Raw genomic sequence first — 14136 nt, forward strand, 5'->3', positions numbered from 1 at the left:
TGTGGGATGTTGGATATGGGGTTTTGGATATAGGATATGGGATGTGGGATACAGGACACGGGCTCTGGGCCGCGGGCGCCGCTCACCTCTCTGCAGGAAGGGGATGTGATCGTCCTCCACGGGCCCCGGGGCCGGGCTGAGCCGGAAGAAGGGGGGGTCCTGGGGGGTGGCGTGGAGCAGCCCCAGGCGCCGCAGCCGCTGCTCTGGGGGGGGAACACGAGGTCTGAGACCCCCCGGACCCCCCCCCCCCCCCACCGGGTCCCCCCCCTGGGTCCCCCCCCCGGGTCCCCCCCCCCAAGGTCCCAGCCCCGTGCCCCCCCCCCAGGGCCGCACCGATGTGGACGAGGCGCAGGAACCAGTGGTGGGTGTTGGGGAAGTGGCTGTGGATGGCGGGGTCCCGGGCGCCCAACAGGTCCAGCAGCACCAGCAGGCTCTGGGGACAGCAATGGGGCAGCAATGGGGACGTCAATGGGGACATCAATGGGGCATCAATGGGGACAGCAATGGGGCATCAATGGGGACGTCAATGGGGGCGTCAATGTGGATGTCAATGGGGGCATCAATGGGGACATCAATGGGGACATCAATGGGGCATCAATGGGGACAGCAATGGGACATCAATGAGAAGAACACAGGGACATCAGCATGGGGACACCAACAGCACCATGGGGACACCGACATGGTCAAGGGGACACCACTGTGCCCGTAGGGACCCATTGTGCCCATAGGACCCATTGTGCCCATAGGGACCCCCTGTGCCCACAGTGCCCCCCTGTGCCCATAGGGACCCCCCATTATGGCCTATTGCACCCCATTCTAACCCATAGGGACCCCTCTGTGCCCATAGGGACCCATTGTCCCCATAGGGACCCATTGTCCCCATAGTGCCCCCTGTGCCCATAGGGACCCCCCATTATGGCCTATTGCACCCCATTCTAACCCACAGGGACCCCTCTGTGCCCATAGGGACCCATTGTCCCCATAGGGTCCCATTGTCCCCATAGTGCCCCCCTGTCCCCATAGTGCCCCCCATTCTAACCCATAGGGACCCACTGTGCCCACAGGCCCCCCTGTGCCCACCATGGCGCTGAGCTGGGTGCCGGTGCCGTCGTGGTGCCGCGTGGCCGCCATCCGCGCCGCCAGGTGCCGGGCCCCGTACAGGGAATCGGAGGCGCTCCAGGCCTCGAACGCCTCCTCCCCATCCAGGAACAGGAGCTGCAGCGTCGCCGGCGCGCCCTGCGGGGGGCACGGGGGGGCACCGGGATGGGGGCGTCGGGATGGGGGCACCGGGATGGGGGCATCGGGATGGGGGCGTCGGGAGGGGGGCATCGGGATGGGGGCGTCGGGAGGGGGGATATGGGAGGGGGGACATTGGGATATGGGATACGGGATGGGGGCATCAGGATGGGGGCACCGGGATGGGGGATGTGGGATGGGGGGCACCGGGAGGGGGGCACCGGGATGGGGGACATTGGGATATGGGATACAGGATGTGGGATACCGGGATATGGGATCCCCAGTATGGCACATGGGAATCCCATTACAGCCCATTTCACTTCATTATGGCCCATTGCACCCCATTATAACCCATAGGGACCCCATCATAATCCATAAGGACCCCATTACGTCCCGTTTCCCCCCATTCTAACCCATAGGACCCCATTATGTCCCATTTCACCCCGTTCTAACCCATGGGGACCCCATTATGTATCATAGGGACCCCATTCTAACCCATGGGGACCCCATTATGTCCCATTTCACCCCGTTCTAACCCATGGGGACCCCATTATGTATCATAGGGACCCCATTCTAACCCATGGGGACCCCATTATGTCCCATTCCCCCCCCCCATCATGTCCCATTCCCCCATTCTAACCCCTAAGGACCCCATCACATCCCATTTACCCCCATCACATCCCATTTACCCCCATCACATCCCATTTACCCCATCACATCCCATTCCCCCCCATCACATCCCACACCCCCCCCATTCTAACCCCATGGATCCCCCCCTTTCCGGCGCCCACCTCCTCCCTGGCGCGCCGCAGGGGGGGCTCGAGCGCGGCCGCCAGCTCCAGGAGCAGGGCGCAGGGAGCGGCCGAGTCCACGGCGCCCACGAAGGGGGCGGCCGCCGGCAGCACCTTGGTGTCGTAGTGGCAGGCGAGGGCCAGGCGCCGCGCGGCGCCGGGCGCCGCCGTGGCCACCACGTTGGCGAAGGGGACGGCGCCGCGCGGCGTGGCCGCGGTGAAGGCGTCGAGCTCCACGTGCCAGCCCAGCGCCTCCAGGCAGGCGGTGATGTGCTGCGGGGAGGGGAGCGCCCGGGGGGTCAGTGGGGGTCAGTGGGGGTCAATGGGGGAAAATGGGGGTGAATGGGGGTCAGTGGAGGTCAATGGGGGTGAATGGGGGTGAATGGGGATCAATGGGGGGCAATGAGGATCAATGGGGGTCAATGGAGGTCATTGGAGGTCAATGGGGATCAATGGAGGTCAATGGAGGTCCATGGAAATCAATGGAGATCAGTGGAGGTCAATGGGGATCAAAGGTGTTCAATGGGGACACAATGGGGGTCAATGGGTGTCAATGGGGGATCAATGGGTGTCAATGGAGGTCAATGGGTGTCAATGGGGGATCAGTGGGTGTCAATGGAGATCAATGGGTGTCAATGGGAATCAATGAGGATCAATGGGGGTCAATGGGTGATCAATGGCGATCAATGGGGATCAATGGGGTCAATGGCGATCAATGGGGGTCAATGGCAGATCAATGGGGGTCAACGGCGATCAGTGAGGATCAATGGCGATCAATGGGGATTAATGGCGATCAATGGGGATCCATGGGGATCAATGGGGATCAATGGGGATCCATGGGGATCAATGGGGATCAATGGGGGTCCATGGGGGTCCATGGGGGTCCATGGGGTTTACCTGGCGCACGGCGCGGCTCCCCGGCCCCCCCGGCACCCGCTCCCGCAGGAAGGGCCTCAGGAAGCGCCGCTGGAGCCGGGCCGGATCCAGGCGCTCCAGGAGCTGCCGCAGGGATCGGTCCGAGGAGGCGGGGGGGGCGCCGGGGGGGAGCTGGAACGGGGTCAAATTGGGGGGGGGGGGTGGTTTGGGTACCCCTATAATGGGGTGCGGGGGGGACTGGGTGCCCCAATGATGGGTTCTGGGTGCCCCCCATGATGAGGTCTGGGTGCCCCCATGATGGGGTCTGGGGGGGTCGGGGTGCCTTTGGAGGGTCTGGGTGCCCCCAGTGATGGGGTCTGGGGGGGTCTGGGTGCCCCCATGATGGGGCCTGGGGGGGGTCTGGGTGCCCCCCATGATGGGGCCTGGGGGGGGTCTGGGTGCCCCCAATGATGGGGTCTGGGGGTGTCTGGGTGCCCCCAATGATGGGGCCTGGGGGTGTCTGGGTGCCCCCATGTTTGAGTCTGGGGCTCGGGGGGGGTCTCAGGGATGTCGGGGTCCGGGGGGGGCCCAGGAGGGGTCCATGGGGTCCCGATGGGGTCCCCTATAATGGGGTGCGGGGGATCTGGATGCCCCCAGTGATGGGGCCTGGGGGGTCTCTGGGTGCCCCCATGATGGGGTCTGGGGCACGGGGGGGGCTCGGGGACGTCGGGGTCCGGGGGGGTTCCCGATGGGGTCCCGATGCCTCCCCCCCCCCCCCCCCCCCGCTCTCACCGGGCCGCGGTCCCGCTCCCCCCGGGGCCAGGCGCTGTAGAGGAGCCCGGCGGCGGCCGCCAGCGCCAGGAGCGGCAGCAGCGGCCGCGGGCAGCGGCGGGGCCGGGGGCAGAGCCCGGTAGCGGCCACCGGGACCGGCACCGGCACCGGCCCCGAACCCGCGGCCCGCGGGCGCCGGGACCCTGCGGAGCCCTTCCGCATGGCGAGGGGCGGGGCCAGCGGGTGACGGGGCGGCCGCGGATTGGGCCATGGGGAGGGCTCGGCCACGCCCCCGTTTTGGTCGGCGGGCGGAGCGGCGGCGGTGTGATGTCATGGGCAACGTGTGACGTCACGGTGTATGGAGGGGGTTTCCCCGGTGTGATGTCACCCACCATGGGGACAGCACCCTCCATAGGGTCACTGTTATGGGGCCAGAACCCTCCATAGGGTCACTGTTATGGGGCCAGAACCCTCCATAGGGTCACTGTTATGGTGCCAGAACCCTCCATAGGGTCATTGCTATGGGGCCAGAACCCTCCATAGGGTCATTGCTATGGGGCCAGAACCCTCCATAGGGTCATTGCTATGGGGCCAGAACCCTCCATAGGGTCACTGCTATGGGGCCAGCCCCCTCCATAGGGTCATTGCCATAGGGTCAGCACCCTCCACAGGGTCACTGCTACGGGGCCAGAATCCTCCATAGGGTTGTTGCCATGGGGCCAGCATCCTCCAGAGGATCATCGCCATGGGTCCTGCACCCTCCATGGGGTCATTGCCATGGAGCCAGCACCTGCCATGGGGCCAGCATCCTCCATAGGGTCACTGCCATGGGGCCAGCATCCTCCATGGGGTCATCACCATGGGGCCAGCATCCTCCATAGGATCATTGCCATGGGGCCAGCATCCTCCATGGGGTCACTGCCACGGGTCCAGCCCCCTCCATGAGCCCATTCCCACATGGCCAGCACCTTCCATGGCACCACCCCCCTCCCAGGCCCCCCCCCCCAATTTCCACTCCAAAATCGCTCTTTTTGGTTTTCATTTTCTTTTCCTCCTCCTCCAGCACCCCCAAACCCCCCCCCCACCAAAACCCCCCCATTCCTCCCCCCCCACAACCACCCCTTCACCTCCCGTCCTCGCGCCGCGGCGCCGGATGCACCCAATGGTTATCGTGCAGCCCCACGCGGCAGCCCGGTGCCTCCTTGTCGGGCCGGCGGCAGCACATCCAATAGGAGCGGCCGTAGGGCAGGTCGTGGTGGTAGGGCTTGGGGTGCCAGCGGCACAGCGACACGTCCCCCTTCTCGTAGCGCTTGCGGCACTGCTTGCAGGGGTCGTCGCGGTAGAGCGGGTCCCGCGTCCACCGCGAGTCGGTGGCGCGGACGCCGAAGGTCTCGATGAGGGACTTGAAGTAATGGCAGGAGCACTTGAGGGCGGCCAGCGCCTGGGTGGGCAGGTAGCTGAAGATCTTCACCATGACGTGCTCCGGCAGCAGCAGCATGTACTGCCGCGGCTCCAGCAGGCGCTGGATCTTGAACCGGATCTCCAGGAAGTCGTGCGACACGTGGCGGTACAACCGGCACAGCGCCGGGTCGGCGGCCGCCACCGCCTCCGCTTCCGCCGGTGCCGGCGCCGCCGGCGCCGCTTCGTCGGCGATGGGGAACAGGAAGAGCTGCCCCGGCGGCGGTGGCGGCGGAGGGGAGGGCTCGTCCTTGGGCGCCGCCGGCAGCCGCACCGTCTCCTCCGTCACCTGCTTGGCGCTGTCCTTGCCGTAGAACACGCACTGGTCCACGACGCCGGTCACCACCACGTCCACGTGGAAGCCGGCGGCGCAATCCCGCCCCGGCGCCGCCTCCACCGAGCCCTCGCACGCGGCCGCCTTGGCTGCCGGCGACGCCGCGGCCTCGCCACCATCGCCGTCCCCGTCCCCCTTGGGCCCGGCAGCAGCCAGGAGCAGCTCCACGTTGGTGGGGAGCACGTCCCGGGAGGGGCTGATCAACCGGTACAGGTCGCACGTGATCTTGTCCTTGGCGCGGCCGCCGGTGCCGCTCACGAAGACGCAGCCGGGCCGGGCGGCACCGCCGGGGTCGGGGCTGGCGGCGGGGGCCGGCGCGGGGCTCGCGGCCGCTGGCGATGCGGAAGGCGATGCGGACCTCACCGGGTGCCGCCGGGGCCGCCGCCGCAGTGCATTCGGCGCCGGGCCGGCACAAGCCGTTGGGTCTGGCGGCGCTGTCGTCGCGGTGCCGCGACTCGAAGTGGGCGACGGCTTCGGCCACGCGGCTGCAGTCGGCGGCGCTCGGCGCCTTGGCCTCGCCGCCGCCCGGCGCCTCCAGCAGCACCGGGGGGAAGCTCTGCAGCGCCAGCGCCGCGCGCTGCTCCACCAGCGCCACCATCTCCGCCACCGACACCAGCTCGGCCGCCTCAGCCGCCTCCTGGCCGGTGCCCGCCGCGCTCGCCTTGGCCTTGCCGGGCTCGTGGCAGCGCCGGCGCCGCTTGGCTTTGGAGCTGTCGCTGCCCCAGTTGCCCTTCACCTTCATGGTGCTGGCACGGGCGCCGGCGCCGCACTGGTGTGCCACGAAGAAAGCCACATTCTCCTTGGTGTTGCCGGGCTTGATGACGTACCACGTGTCCAGCAGCACCCGGCCCTCCTCCGACGCCGGGGTTGGCGGTGCCGGTGATGCCGCGGCGGCGGGCGGTGCAGTGCCGGTGCCGGTGCCGGTGCCAGTGCCGGTGCCGGTGCCGGGGGGCGGCGTGTTCTCGGTGTGGCGGCACGAGGGGCTGAAGGGTTTCTTGGCGCTGCCGGGCCCGGCGCATGGCTTGTTCTGGCTGTAGGTGCCGAAGGGCCGCGGGCACCAGAGCTGCAGCTGCGGGAAGGCGTTGGGCTCCATCAGGGCTGCATGGCACTGCCGGGGCGGCCGCCGCGGCGCCGGCGCTGCCGGGAGGAGAGCGCTGTTAGCGGGGCTGCTGGGGCCAGTAGGGGACTGATGGGGCTGGTGGGACCAGAATGGGCCCAATATGGGGCTGGTGGGACCAGAATGGACCAATATGGGGCTGGTGGGACCAGAATGGACCAATATGGGGCTGGTGGGACCAGTATGGACCTGCTATGGGGCTGGTGAGACCAGTATGGACGCAATATGGGGCTGGTGGGAACAGTATGGACCTGCTATGGGGCGGGTGAGACCAGTATGGACCCAATATGGGGCTGGTGGGACCAGTATGGACCTGCTATGGGGCTGGTGAGACCAGCATGGACCCAATATGGGGCTGGTGGGACCAGAATGGACCCAATATGGGGCTGATGGGACCAGTACGGACCCGCTATGGGGCTGTGGGTCCCGCTGTGGGTCCCATGGGGTGACCCCAATGCCCCCCCGTCCTTTGCACGCGCCCCCCACGCCCCGCCCCTTTCCCCAAGCCCCGCCCCCGGCCTCGCCCTCCCGCCAAGCCCCGCCCCCTCACCGCACCTTGCCCTTAAAGCGCCGGCGGCGAGAACGGCGTCTCGCCCCGCCCCTCGCCAGCTGCCACGCCCCCTTCACCACCGCGCCGGCCAATCAGGCAGCCGCGTTCGGGCCATGCCCATATATGGACGGTGGCAGCGCGGTGGCCCGAGGGGGCGCGGCCGGCACGGAGGTGGTGGTGGGGGCGTGGCCAGCGCGGAGGGGGCGTGGTCACGCGTCCCCGCCCGCCCCGGTCCCGCGTGGGCCCGGCCGGTGCCACCCGCCCCGCACCGGGGGGGGGGGGAACGGGAGAGCGGAGAGGGGGGGGGGTCCGGTGACCCCCGGGGGGAGGCGGGGCCTGCGGGGACTCCTCCCCCCTCCCCGAGCGCCGTCCCCGGGCCCCGCGGCCGGTACCGAGCGGCGCGGCCGGGCCCGCGGGGACTCCTCCCCCCCCCCCCCCCCGCCCCCCCCGGTCCCGTGCCCCGGGCCCCGCCCGGTGCCGCCGCCCCTCCCCCGCTCACCGGGCAGGTGCCGGGCGCGGCCGCTCCGCCTTCTCCGCGCCGCTTCCGGGGTGCCCCCCCGCGCGTGCGCACAGAGGCCGCGCAGCGCGCCTGCGCCGCCGCGAAGGGGACGATGGGAGTTGTAGTCCGAGGGAGAAGCGGGGTGGGGGGGGTGTGATGCGGGGACTCCCCGCATGCGCAGTGAGCATAACGCATCCCAGTGTATCCCAAAGCATCCCAGTGCACCCCAACGCGTCCCAACGCACCCCAACGCATCCCAACACATCCCAGCGCACCCCAATGCATCCCAATGCATCCCAACGCATCCCAACCCATCCCAGCACACCCCAATGCATCTCAATGCATCCCAACGCTTCCCAATGCACCCCAATGCATCCCAACACATCCCAACGCATCCCACGGCATCCTAGCGCACCCCAATGCATCCCAACGCATCCCAATGCACCCCAACCCATCCCAACACATCCCAGGGCACCCCAACGCATCCCAGTGCATCCCAAAGCACCCCAATGCATCCCAGCACATCCCAACGCATCCCAATGCATCCCAATGGATCCCAACGCATCCCAATGCATCCCAATGCACCCCAATGCACCCCAACGCGCCCCAGCGCACCCCAACGCATCCCAGTTCATCCCAGCGCACCCCAGTCCCCCCCAGTTCATTCCACACCACTCTCACTGCCACCACCTCTATTTTTAGGCTCCAGGCTTGGGGACCCCCCCCTCCCCAGCACCCAAAGGTGTCAGAACCCCCCCCCCCTCCCAGCACCCAAAGGCATTGGGGACCCCCCCCAAGACCTCCCCCAGCACCCAAAGGTAAAGTGGGACACCCCCAGACCCCCCCAAGGTATCGGGGACCCCCCCCCAATGCATGGGGACCCCCCAAGACCCCCCCCCCCCCAGTGCATGGGGACCCCCCCATCCCCTCTCCCCCCCCCCCCCCCTCAGCAGACGCTCTCGGCCCCCTCGTGCCCCCCGGTCCCGGGGGGGGGCTGCGGCCGCTGCCCCCCCCCCACGGCCACGTAGCGGCGGGGCCCGCGGGGGGGGCCCCGAGGGGGGCGGCGGGGGGGGGCGATGCGGCAGCGCTGCCAACAGCGGCGCACCTCGGCCTGCACCTGCGGCACGGCAGCGCCACGCAGCGGCCGCAACGGGAACGGCAGCGTCAGGGCAAGGAACGGCAGCGTCAGGACAAGGAACGGCAGCGTCAGGACAAGGAACGGCAGCGCCAGGACCAGGAACGGCAGCGTCAGGACAAGGAACGGCAGCGCCACGCAGCGCCCAAACGGGGAACGGCAGCGTCACGACAGGACACGACGCGGGCCCCTGCCCCCGGTAGCACCCCAGGAACGCACCTCCTTGTTCACGAAGCAGTAGAGGACGCTGACAACAAGGCCCTGGTGGGGGGGGGGGTTATATCGCGATAAAGCCTGCACACCCCCTCCCCCTCCAATTGCAAGAGTCACCATCACATTGCACCCCCCATGGGGATCCATGTGTCCCCATAACCCCATGTTTCATATCCCACATCCCATATCCCATACCCCATACCCCATATCCCATATCCCATACCCCATACCCCGTATCCCATACCCCATACCCCATATCCTATACCCCATACCCCATATCCCACACCCCATACCCCATATACCATATTCCATACCCCATATCCCATTCCCCATACGCCATATCCCATACCCTATATCCCATACCCCATACCCCACACCCCATATCCCATACCCCATACCCCATATCCCATACCCCATACCCCATATCCCATACCCCATACCCCACACCCCATATCCCATATCCCATACCCCACACCCCATATCCCATACCCCACACCCCATATCCCATACCCCATACCCCATACCCCATACCCCACACCCCATATCCCATATCCCATACCCCATACCCCATACCCCACACCCCATATCCCATATCCCATACCCCACACCCCATATCCCATACCCCACACCCCATATCCCATACCCCATACCCCATATCCCATACCCCATACCCCATATCCCATACCCCATACCCCATATCCCATACCCCACACCCCATATCCCATACCCCATACCCCATATCCCATACCCCATACCCCATATCCCATACCCCATACCCCATATCCCATACCCCACACCCCATATCCCATACCCCACACCCCATATCCCATACCCCACACCCCATATCCCACACCCCATATCCCATACCCCATACCCCATATCCCATACCCCACACCCCACACCCCATACCCCATATCCATACCCCATACCCCACACCCCATATCCCATATCTCATACCCCACACCCCATCCCCCATACACCCCATCCCCCACCCCCCCCACCCCCACCCCCCCCCCATCCGCACCCCCTCATGCCTGGGACGAGGACAGCAGCACTTGCAGGCAGAGCCGCACCAGGCGCAGGGACCCCCCCCCGGGCCCGTCCCCAGCCAAGGCAAAGGCCACTTCGTGCACCCCCAGCAGCGGGATCAGCGTCAGCGTGGACCGGGCCAGCCTGGGGGGGGCAATGGGGGGGGGGGGGACACGATGGGGACCCCCGGGGGGGGCGACAGGGACCGCCCCCCCCCCCCCCCGCAGGAGGACGTGGATGGGGACCCTCGATGTCCTCACGTGACCCCGGTGTCCTCACGTGACCCCGGTGTCCTCACCTGACCCCGCGCCGCTCACGTGACGCTGGTGTCCTCACCTGACCCCGATGTCCCCACGTGACCCCCGGGGTGCTCACCTGACCCTGGTGTCCCCACGTGACACTTGGTGCGCCCGGACCTTGGCCACCAGGATGCGGACGATGCGGATGAAGACCACGAAGTTCACCTGAGGACACCGAGACTGCGCCGTGACCCCCCCATGGCCCCCCCATAGCCCCCCATGGCCCCCCCATAGCCCCCCATGGACCCCCCATAGCCCCCCATAGCTCCCCATAACCCCCCATGGCCCCCCCATACCCCCCATAACCCCCCATGGACCCTCCATAGCCCCCCATAACCCCCCATAGCCCCCCATAGCCCCCCATAGCTCCCCATAACCCCCCATGGCCCCCCCATACCCCCCATAACCCCCCATGGACCCTCCATAGCCCCCCATAGCCCCCCATAACCCCCCATAACCCCCCATGGCCCCCCCCATACCCCCCATAACCCCCCATGGACCCTCCATAGCCCCCCATAGCCCCCCATACCCCCCATAACCCCCCATGGACCCCCCATGGCCCCCATGGAACCCCCATGGCCCCACCATGGCCCCCATGGAACCCCCATGGCCCCCCCATAGCCCCCTATGGCCCCCCCATAGCCCCCCATGGACCCCCCATAGCCCCCCATGGTCCCCATGGCCCCCCATAGCCCCCCATAACCCCCCATGGCCCCCCCATACCCCCCATAACCCCCCATGGACCCTCCATAGCCCCCCATAACCCCCCATGGACCCTCCATAGCCCCCCATAACCCCCCATGGCCCCCATGGAGCCCCCATTACCCCCCATAACCCCCCCATGGACCCCCCATGGCCCCCCCCAACATCCCCCACATGCTCCCCCCCAGTGTTGCCCCCACATCCCCCCCCCACATCCTCCCACATCCCCCTCATATGCCCCCCCACATCCCCCCCCACATCCCCCCATTATCCCCCCACCGTGCCCCCCCCGTGCCCCCCCCCGTGCCCCTGCCCACCGCCACGGCCGCCAGGATGGGGCACCGGATCATCCACCACACGCCCGCCTTCTCGTTCCTCTCCCAGCAGCTGCCGTGGGGCCGGGTCACCGCGGGCCCCAATGGGGGGGGGGCCCTGAGGGGCCAAGGGGGGGGGGGGGGACACGGAAATGGGGGAGGGGGCAAGGGGGGGTCCGGGGGGGGGGGGCTCACCCCTCGTTCTCGTAGAGGAACCGCAGCACCACCCACGGCACCACGAAGAGCAGGGGGGCACCTGGAGGGGAGGAGGGGTGTTGGGGGGGGGTGGGGGGGGGCGTATGGGGGTATGGGGTGTGGGGTATGGGATGTGGGGTATGGGGTGTGGGGTGTGGGGTATGGGATATGGGATATGGGGTATGGGGCATGGGATATGGGGTGTGGGGTATGGGGTGTGGGGTATGGGATATGGGGCATGGGGTGTGGGATATGGGGTGTGGGGTATGGGATGTGGGGCATGGGGATATGGGGTGTGGGGTATGGGGTGTGGGGTATGGGATATGGGGCATGGGGTGTGGGATATGGGGTATGGGGTGTGGGGTATGGGGTGTGGGATATGGGGTGTGGGGTATGGGGTATGGGATGTGGGGTATCGGGTTTATGGGCTATGGGGTTTATGGGCTGTGGGTTTATGGGCTGTGGGGTTTATTTGCTATGGGGTTATGGGCTATGGGGTTTATTTGCTGTGGGGTTTATTTGCTATGGGGTTTATGGGCTGTGGGTTTATGGGCTATGGGGTTTATTTGCTATGGGTTTTATTTGCTATGGGGTTTATGGGCTATAGGGTTTATGGGCTATGGGTTTATGGGCTATGGGGTTTATGGGCTATGGGTTATGGGCTGTGTGCTGTATGGGCTATGGGGTTATGGGCTATGGGGTTATGGGCTATGGGGTTTATTTGCTATGGGGTTATGGCTTGGGCCCCCGCTCACCCCAGCCCAGCAGCAGGAACGCGGGCAGGCAGCGCTCCCCGGAGAAGGCCGCCAGCACCAGGAGCTTGTGCAGGAAGAGCCCCTCCGCCAGCAGCCACCCGTAGTTGGCCCCCACGCAGTACTGGGTGACGGCCTGCGCCAGGCGGCACCCGGCCACGGCCTGCACCGGCCCGGCGGCCATGGGGGGAACGGGCCCGGTGGGGCAATGGGCACCGAGGTCCCCCCGGTGCGCCCCACACATCTCCCCCCCCCCCCCGGTACCCCCCCCGGTACCCCCCGCACCTCGTGGCGCAGCCCCTGCAGCGGGTGCGCGCTGCCAGCTGCCAAGCGGCGCTGCAGCAGCGCGTCCCGGGTGAGGATGGAGCCGGCGCGGAGCACGAAGGACGCGAAGAGGTTGGCGTGGATGAGGTTGCGGGTGCAGCGCAGGCGCCTGGGGGGGGCACATGGTGGGGGGGGACATCGCTATGGGTGCCCCCATCGCTGTGGGGTCATCACTATGGGTGTTCATCGCTATGGGTACCCCATCACTATGGGTGTTCATCCCTATGGGTGTTCATTGCTATGGGTGTTCATCGCTATGGGTACCCCCATCACTATGTGTGTCCATCACTAAGGGTGCCCCCATCACTATGGGTGTTCATCGCTATGGGTGCCCCCATCGCTGTGGGGTCATCACTATGGGTGTCCATCGCTATGGGTGTTCATTGCTATGGGTACCCCATCACCATGGGTGTCCATCACTATGGGTGTTCATCACTAAGGGTGCCCATCGCTATGGGTGCCCCCATCGCTGAGGGTGCACATCACAAGGGGTGTTCATCACTATGGGTGTCCATCACTAAGGCTGCCCCCATCACTATGGGTGTCCATCGCTATGGGTGTTCATCACTATGGGTGTCCATCACTAAGGGTGCCCCCATCACTATGGGTGTCCATCGCTATGGGTGCCCATCGCTATGGGTACCCCATCACTATGAGTGTCCATCACTATGGGTGTTCATCACTGTTGGTACCCATCACTACGTGTGTCCATCGCTATGGGCAGCCCATCACTATGGGTGTGCATCCCTACGGGTGCCCATCCCTATGGGTGTCCATCGCTATGTGTACCCCATCACTATGGGTGTCCATCACTATGGGTACCCTATCACTATGGGTACCCCATCACTACCAGTGTCCATCACTATGGGTACCCCATCACTATGGGTACCCCATCACTACCAGTGTCCATCACTATGGGTACCCCATCACTACGGGTGCAGGTCAGTACCTGAAGAGCAGCAGCAGCAGCAGCGCCAGGACCAGGGCGACGAGGGACAGGGAGTACCCGACGGTGTAAAGCAGCCGGAGCTGCTCCAGCAGCCAGGCCTGGCGCTGCGGGACGGCACCGGGGCCATGGGGCCATGGGGCAGGGACCGGGGCCACGATCCAGCACGGAGTTAACAGCATGGGATGCAGGAGCATGGGATTGGATGGAGGAGCACAGGATGGGATGCAGGAGCACGGGGTTGGATGGAGGAGCAGGGCATGGGATGCAGGAGCACGGGGTTGGATGGAGGAGCAGGGCATGGATGCAGGAGCACGGAATTGGATGGAGGAGCAGGGCATGGGATGCAGGAGCACGGGGTTGGATGGAGGAGCACAGGATGGGATGCAGGAGCACAGGATTGGATGGAGGAGCAGGGCATGGGATGCAGGAGCACGGGGTTGATGGAGGAGCACAGGATGGGATGCAGGAGCACGGGGTTGGATGGAGGAGCACAGGATGGGATGCAGGAGCACGGGGTTGGATGGAGGAGCAGGGCATGGGATGCAGGAGCACGGGGTTGGATGGAGGAGCACAGGATGGGATGCAGGAGCACAGGATTGGATGGAGGAGCAGA

The 14136-nt window shown here is 66.5% G+C and overlaps 2 protein-coding genes across 2 annotated transcripts; both read right to left on the bottom strand.

The window, feature by feature from the left end:
* Window positions 1-4775: 4775 nt before the first annotated feature.
* LOC136006615 (F-box only protein 46-like) lies at window positions 4776-7786 on the bottom strand. Its single transcript, XM_065664620.1, is given in 3 exon segments — window positions 4776-5751; window positions 5753-6582; window positions 7612-7786. Coding segments are annotated over 3 exon segments (1980 nt in total). The 3' UTR covers window position 4776.
* Window positions 7787-8557: 771 nt separating this feature from the next.
* LOC136006616 (gastric inhibitory polypeptide receptor-like) lies at window positions 8558-13627 on the bottom strand (the record flags this gene model as incomplete). The annotated part of the gene is made up of 9 exons (XM_065664621.1): window positions 8558-8728; window positions 8966-9007; window positions 9994-10132; window positions 10364-10452; window positions 11307-11376; window positions 11499-11559; window positions 12254-12413; window positions 12536-12683; window positions 13524-13627. Coding segments are annotated over 9 exons (984 nt in total), but the record flags the coding sequence as incomplete, so codon positions are not given.
* Window positions 13628-14136: the final 509 nt, after the last annotated feature.

This window comes from Lathamus discolor, unplaced genomic scaffold (assembly GCF_037157495.1).
Source record: "Lathamus discolor isolate bLatDis1 unplaced genomic scaffold, bLatDis1.hap1 Scaffold_334, whole genome shotgun sequence".
NCBI lineage: Eukaryota > Metazoa > Chordata > Aves > Psittaciformes > Psittacidae > Lathamus > Lathamus discolor.